Here is a 7871-nt window from a genome sequence, read left to right on the forward strand (position 1 = left end):
CAAACACACGTAAAGTGCCAAATAAATCAAGACACATTTACCATAAGCATAAAACATGTGTTCTGACTTTCCTTCATCTGCCAAAAAAGTCAACTAGTCATGTTCAACTACACGGTTTTTAGGCTAATATGAAGCATTTTCTCTTCATTCATCATTTTTACTTTTATTTCTTTAAGTATTTATTTCATTATATTATTATTTCATTACATTAAATTCGTTTTATTTTTATACAGAAATTATCAAATTAAAATGTTCAATTAATAATAAATGGCAGCTGTTGTTAAACACAAAACGATGAATAAAAAGTGTCCAGCACCAAAAGCAGTCCATAAATCAACACGTTTTAAATGGAGTTTTTATAATGAGTCAAATCCACTGATAATGATCATATTTTAGCGATAATATAATGATCGTCATTATCAGTGAATTTGACTTATTTACAAGAGAGGCATTAAAAGGGAAGGACATTATTATAATTATTACTGTTGTTATTGTTTTAATATTCAGATGGCCAATTTCTAGTGAGGTTATTTGTGCGGTTCGGTTTGTTATTTGCCTAATAAATCATAAAACATTTTGTCTTTCTCTTGTGGACTAATAATTTATAGACTATTTTAGCCCAACCCTTCATATTTCTTATTCAACCTTTTACATGTGAAGCACAAATGTCCACTTATTATTGACTGTGATATAAAACTTTAATACATGTTTGTAAATTTATTGATAAATACATTTAATACAGGTTTATATATTTATTGGTAAAAAATAATGAATGTATCTTCGCTGGTGCTGCTCAGCTGCAGTTTATACTGATATTTCTGATATAATTTAATAATAATTGCTGAAGCTTTCATTACGGTATATGTCACACTTTATTTGTTATAAATTTATTATCTGACAAAAACAGCAACTGAGGTGTGGAGCTCAACAAAACTTGACCGAGCAGAGCGCCGTCTTGGATCACCCCGCACAGCTCACCTCACCGATTTTTATTTATTATTATTTCTTCTTTTTTGATACCGATTTTATTTTTTATTGGCTTCAATAACAAATATACAAAATCCAATTTTACACAAAAAAACGTAATGATAATAACAAAACAGGATAACTAATATAAACATAAAAAAATTATATTAAAAGAGAAACAAAAGAGATTTTTTTTTATTAAACAGAGATAGGCAACATACATAACACAAATACATCAAGAGGAAACAAGGACTTATGTATCTGTGATATTTCCAAAATGTTTATCATAATAATCCAAGAATCTATCACTTTTCTTGTTATTAACTAGTCTAAGAGAATTAATAAAAACATCAATTTCAATTAAAAAATGTGAAAAATTAGGCTGCGAATTGGAGAATTTTTGTTTATGAATAAAATATTTTCCATACAAAATAAAAAAGTTAATAATGTAGTTCTCTGATATATCAGTTTTACCTTCATAGTGACAAAAATATCTTGAATTTTTAAGCGTCTGAAAGAAGCAATGTAGCTCACTTCACCTATGATGACATAAATAGAACGCCGTTACGTCATAGGACAGAACAAGTTCAGAATTTTCTCAGAGTGACAAACGAACGAGTACAGTGAACAGTGATTAACGACTTTAGCGACTTGTTTTGCATCTCAAATGGCAAATAACATGTCAGCTGTGTTTTGTACTCGAGATAATTTGATTGAGCCTGTATTTGTCAACGATAATCATCAAAGTAACACGATGGCTTCTCCTACATATTCTACCATGATGAGAAGCCCAACAGGTGAGATAAAAGTTTACAAAAACGCTGTATTCCCACGTATTGTTTAATAAACAGTACAACAATAATAATAATATCGCCATATAAGGCGACTTACTGACTTAAAAGGCAAATACTCAACCTCTCATGTTTGTAATTGTTTAGTGTAGTTCTGATATTGTATATTTTCTGACTGTGATTTGAGCTCTGCTGATATTTTATGTACTGACATTCTGCCTTTTAAGTTTCTCATTTCCACACAACAGAAATTGTGCCTTGTTAACTTTACTGATAAAAATAATTTTAATATTACTTTCATTTAAATCCTATGTGTAGACCTGCACAGTATTTTTCTTATTTTTGATAGTGTGTGGAGGAATATTTGTGATATTTTAGCAAACTGAGTGAGAATATTATATTTAAGTCTTCATTTGATCAATCGGGATGAATTATTAAAATTGAGGTAAAGTTGGTTTTATATTCACACATTCTGACTTTCTCCTTAATATTATAATAACAGAAAAATATAGAGCGAGAGAAATTGTTCTCTTTGAGTTTGACGATTGCTAATGGAAAGCTGAACAATGTTGATTTAGTTTTATTTTTTATTTTTTTGTGGTGGAGAAGTTGTGCTTGAGGAAGAATGTAGATGTAGATGTAGCACCCACTGACAAACAAATAAAAGGCCAAATGAATTTGATTAAACATTGTGATGGTGATTCTTAAATAGCTCAAACTATAACTGGTAAAACTCAGAATATTGACTCAAAATCAGTTCTTATAATAGTTTGCATTTTGTGTGAGCAGGAGTGAAATGTTTATTTTTGCTAAATAGTTGCTTTTAGGATTTTTCCTGATGTCTAATATGGACATATGACTTGACGACTATTTGTCAGCTTGTGTTTGTCATTTTACATCATAGAAATGATTTGCAATTCCACAAAATAAATTCAGTTTTCAAACATTTTCTATTATAATTGTACATTTATTATTGTTGTTTCTTTTGTGTGATTGTCTTTTATATGTCTAATTTACAGCAGTTTGTCTATTTTAAACCTGTGGTAAAAGAGTTTTCTAATATTTTCCTGTTCATTTCCTTTATTTTAGAAAACCCAGAGAAAAAGAGGAAAGGGAATAAAGTCTCTGCTTTCTTTAAGAGAGCATGGAAGGCTGTAAAGCGCCCTTTCCTTTGCTGTGACTGGAACAGAGTGGCTCCCTTTGAACCACAGTCGGATGTCGATGATTTTGAGCATCTGCCTGTTCCAGGTCCTTTCAGGACCGTCGCAGCACATGCAGACCTTGAGCCGGTGTGGCTGCCAGGCCAGGTCTGTGAAGATCCTCAGCCGTTGAGTGTTCCGGGCCCCTTCAGCATCAAGCAAACAGCAGATGTGCCAGATGCAGAACCGGCCCGTCCTGAGTCCTCGACGGTCCTCACAGGTCATGTTGACCCTGAGCAGATGCATCTGCCAGTCCAGGTCTGTGAAGATCCTCAGCCGTTGAGTGTTCCCGGCCCCTTCAGCATCAAGCAAACAGCAGATGTGCCGAATGCAGAACCGGCCCGTCCGGAGTCCTCAACGGCCCTCACAGATCATGTTGACCCTGAGCAGATGTGTCTGCCAGTCCAGGTCTGTGACCGCCTCGAGTCGTTGGCTGTTGAAGGACCATCCAGAATCAAGTCAACGACCGTCGAAGATCATGTTGACCCTGAGCAGATGCTGCCAGGCCAGATCTTTGAAGATCCTCAGCCGTTGAGTGTTCCGGGCCCCTCCAGGATCAAGCAAACAGCAGATCCGGCCCGTCCTGAGTCACCAACGGCCCTGACCGGTCATGTTGATACTGAGCTAGTGTGTCTGCCAGACCAGATCTGGGAAGATCCTCAGCCAATCAGTGTCCATGGCCTCACCAATATTAAGAAAACGACGGATGCAGATTCGGCCTGTCCTGAGTCGCCTCCGTCTGTTCAACACCCCTCTAAAATTGATGGGACTGATGGTGAGTCATCCTGAATTTGGTTCATCTGTTATTTTTATGCTTTGTTGTTTTTAGCTTGTAAATCAGACAGTGTCATTTGTTGTGCTGTTAATTGTGTATTAATTACTAGCTGCAGCTCTGTTCATGAAGATGTTTCTGCTTGTTTTCTTCATTTTAGAAAAACCCAAGAAAGGAAGGAAAGGGAAAAGAGTCTCTGCTTTCTTTAAGAGAGTATGGAAGGCTGTAACGCGCCCTTTCCTGTGCTGTGACACAGATATAGTCCAGCATTTTACGCCCCAACCAGAGCTAAAGGAAGCTATCAAGGCTTCTGGACCTCCTCGTGGTAAGTCATCATTTCCATCTATTTTCTGTAAATCATATTATTATAAATTAGTAATCAATTTACTCCTGCATTTCTGATAGAAGTTACTGCTTTCAGCTCATTGCATTAAATCCAGATTCAAAAGCTAGGAGTGATTTATTTGACCTGTTTCATACCAGACAATCCAAGTAAATCTCCCTGCTTTTTTTCTGTGTTTTTCAGGATTAGATCTGTCTGATTTTACAGTAGGAGCCTTGATTGGAGAAGGAGGTTTTGGCCAGGTGTTTGTGGCATCTTACAAGCATCGTAAAAGAGTAAAGGTAGAGAATTATTTTTTAAATTCAATCAACATTTTCCTCCTGATTATTGAATATATTAAATTTGTTTGCTTTAATTTAATTTGTTGTTTTTTCTCCGCAGGTTGCCCTGAAGTTTATCAACAAGGATGAAGACGACCGCTATCTCGACACTGTAAGTTGAATAATTCACACAACAGTGAAAATGTGCTGACCATTTACTCGTCCTTCACTTGTCCCATCCCTGTCTGGACCATTTTAAACTGAGCTCAAAAGCAGATATATTGGAAACAGGGAGCCACTGACTTCCATTGTAGAAACAGAAAATACTTTTAAAGTCACTGCTTACTGGTTTTCAACATTAAATATCTTCTTTTGTGTTCAGCAGAAGAAATAAACCCAGAGATTAGTTTTGAACACATGAATGTAGGGCTGTGGAGTTAATGAAAATTCATTTAACATTTATGCAGATTAAAATGATCATTGCGTCATATCCCGGCCCCTTGTAAAGCAGTCTGCATATTTTATTTTATTTCTACACACAGCTCAGTTTCACGTGGACATCAGTGAAATCATGTAGCGTGACTTTTGCAGCATGGGATGTGCTTGATTTATTAAAGTCTAGATGATTCATTCATGTCTAGATGATTCATTCATAGTGCTGAGGAGAGCTTGTGCTGTTGTGTGCATGTGCTCAGCCATAGAGACGGACAGAACACACACATGTAGACTCCTCTTTTAGCTTAAACTGCATGATTAAATGTTCAAATACAAGCAAACCTGTCGAAACATGGAGCTCAGTGATTATTTACTTAGTGAAGATTTTGTTGCTGTACTTTGTGCCATTCTGCTCTGTAATATCTTTGAAATCTGTTTTTCTTTCTAGGATGGTCATTCCACACCTGTGCTCGCGGAAGTGGCAATGATGCTTAAGTTGGCGAATGCTCCGCAATGTCCAAACATCATCGGATTACACGACTGGGTTGAGAATGAGAACAACTTCATTCTCAGTCTGGAGTACGCAGAGTCATACCAGACCTTGGAACAGTACATCAATGAAACATTTGACGTTGGTGAAAAGCGAGCACGCCGGTTAATGCGTCAGTTGATCCAAGCTGTAAAGTTCTGCACTGAGCGTGGAGTTTTCCATGGAGATATACACACGCAGAACATCCTGGTGTCGAAATCCCGATTACAGCTCAAATTAATCGACTTTGGTTGTGCTTGGCCAATTACCAGCGAGCCTTTCGACAGCGATGATTATCAAGGTGAGTTGGCATTTTGTGTTAGATTCTTTGCTCACAGTATTGTCTTATGAAATGACTGAATTCTGAAAATGTCTCTCTTACAGGAGCTGCTATATGCACGCCACCTGAGGTTTTCACGCTCCCCATATTCTATGCTGACCCAGTAAACGTCTGGACAATTGGCATCGTGCTGTATGAAATCTTGCATGCATATATGCCCTTTACTGACGAACGTTCAATAATGTTTGAATCCGCTGAGATACGCCCCAGGTTCTCTACAGGTAATCAAGACACCTCTGATAAATCTCAGCCTCAGTGACAGAATAAAATATGTCAGTCATGAGTAAAAAAGGATTAAATATAATGGTTACTGTAGATATTACAGTTATTTCATTGTGGATGTTTTGTAATTTGATGTAGTAAGATTTAAACACGTTCATGGATCTTGAGTATGCAGACATATTTCACACACTCTGTGTCACTTTTCAGAATGCCAGGACCTGATTTCCCAGTGTTTCATCCGTAATCCAGTTAACCGGCTAAAGTTACATCAGGTAGAAGAGCACGAGTGGTTCAATCCTGCGCAGCAGTTAAACAAGAGGAGGTAGAGGAACACACCGAGCACAAAACTACATCTTCATTCTTTCTTTGCTTCATGCTATTCCTGTTGTTTTCTCTTCTGCTTTTTTTAGAGTCACAAGTCTTATTTGACAGCCCTTCATATCACTGCTTAAATAACTTTGTGTTGTTTCTGCTTGTTTTTCTTCATTTTAGAAAAAAACTAAAGATCCCAAGAAGAGGAAAGCATCATTAAAGTCACTAAACTAGCATTATCAGTTATTAATTACTCCCTCATGTCATTCCAAACCCCTAAGATCTTACTTTTCTTCAGTGTCAGTTCATGATGTGTGTTGATGAGCGCTCTGTCCTGCACTGTGTGTGTGTCGCACTGCTGACGTTTACCTCAGATGTGCCCACGCTTTGTTTAAATGAGAGGAAGTCGCGCAGGCCTCTGGGTTATCCGTCAGCAGGGCGACACACATCCAGTGCAGTACAGGACTTCTGAAGTCATTATTTTTGTTTTATTTTTGTGTTTTTCTTTCTGCATAAAGAAGTTTATCTTCAAAATGACAGCTGTAGCTCCAAACCCCTGACACCTTTCCTCATCTTCAGAAAACAAATGAAAATATTTGAGATGAAATCAAATCATCAAACCATGAGAGCTCTGTCCTGCACTGTATGTGTGTCCACTGCTGACGTTTACCTCAGATGTGCCCACGCTTTGTTTAAATGAGAGGAAGTCGCGCAGGCCTCTGGGTTAAACGTCAGCAGTGCGACGCTCTTCTTAACGTGCGGTTTAAGGTTCAGAGAGCTCTCAGATTTCATCTCAAATGTTTTAATTTGTGTTCTCAATATGAACTAAACATGAATATGAACTAAGGACATGAGGTGAGTAACTAATGACAATAATGGTAATGAATGGTGCCTAGACCGCAGCTCTGCAAAAGACCTTTGGCCACAGGAGAAATGGTTGTGCCCAACCGAGCCTGGTTTCTCTCGAGGTTTTTTTCCTTCACTTTTGTCAATTGGTGAAGTTTTGTTCCTCGCCACTGTCGCCGCTGGCTTGCTTGGTTGGGACTTGTGGAGCTGCGCATCGATGGATTTGCTCTTCAGTGTTTGGACTTTCAGCAGTGACAATTAAACCACACTGAACTGAACTGAACTTCAACTGTGAAAACTGGACCGACACAGTTTCAATTTACTTCTACGTTAAGCTGCTTTGACACAATCCACATTGTAAAAGCGCTATAGAAATGAAGATGAATTGAACTGAATTAATGATGAATCTTCATCAGGAAATCCAGTGCTGTCACAGTTTTCTCCTCTAAAGTGTCATCAAAGATCTGCTCAACTATTTTCTACCTCATAAATGAATCTGGTGTTCTGTCGTAAGAGAGACTGATTGTTTTATAATTAAGTGTTCATGATTGTTTTGTAATGAATTGTTCTTTGAATTGTTTTGTGATGAACTGCTTTTATATATTGTTAATAAGTCAAATAAAATCCTGTGAATCAAACTGAAGCTCTGATCATCATTTCTGTGAGTTTTCTAAATGACTCCTTACTCAATTAAAGAGAGAGTTCTCCCTAAACTATTTACTCAAGTGCTTACAAACCGATGAGGTTCTTTCATCTGTTGAACACTGAAGAAGAAAAAAATCTGAAAATCTGTTACCATTGATGTCCATAGTAGGAAAACGAATACAATGGAAGTCGATAGGGAATCTGCTGAAGC

The 7871-nt window shown here is 37.3% G+C and overlaps 1 protein-coding gene across 2 annotated transcripts; it reads left to right on the forward strand.

Moving 5' to 3' along the window:
• The first annotated feature begins 392 nt into the window (after positions 1-392).
• Positions 393-7658, forward strand: LOC147842017 (uncharacterized). 2 transcript variants are annotated; one of them, XM_087270327.1, is made up of 9 exons: positions 393-1763; positions 2847-3731; positions 3889-4053; positions 4255-4352; positions 4453-4503; positions 5215-5596; positions 5680-5856; positions 6065-6179; positions 6350-7658. In XM_087270327.1, the coding sequence occupies exons 1-9, from the start codon at positions 1634-1636 to the stop codon at positions 6387-6389; spliced, it is 2043 nt and encodes a 680-aa protein (XP_087126453.1). In that variant the 5' UTR covers positions 393-1633; the 3' UTR covers positions 6390-7658. The 2 variants fall into 2 exon arrangements, 1 of the variants encoding a protein (XP_087126453.1); XR_015500933.1 differs by lacking the exon at positions 6350-7658 and having other exon boundaries at positions 4453-4574; positions 4623-5596.
• Positions 7659-7871: the final 213 nt, after the last annotated feature.

This window comes from Danio rerio, chromosome 10 (assembly GCF_052040795.2).
Source record: "Danio rerio strain M-AB ecotype USA chromosome 10, GRCz13ab, whole genome shotgun sequence".
Taxonomy (NCBI): Eukaryota; Metazoa; Chordata; class Actinopteri; order Cypriniformes; family Danionidae; genus Danio; species Danio rerio.

Coding starts and splice junctions, on each gene's coding strand:
- LOC147842017 (XM_087270327.1), top strand. CDS start 1,634: ATGGCAAATAACATGTCAGCTGTGTTTTGTACTCGAGATAATTTGATT. Junction 3,732..3,888: donor TAAAATTGATGGGACTGATG/GTGAGTCATCCT, acceptor TCTTCATTTTAG/AAAAACCCAAGAAAGGAAGG. Junction 6,180..6,349: donor CAGCAGTTAAACAAGAGGAG/GTAGAGGAACAC, acceptor TCTTCATTTTAG/AAAAAAACTAAAGATCCCAA.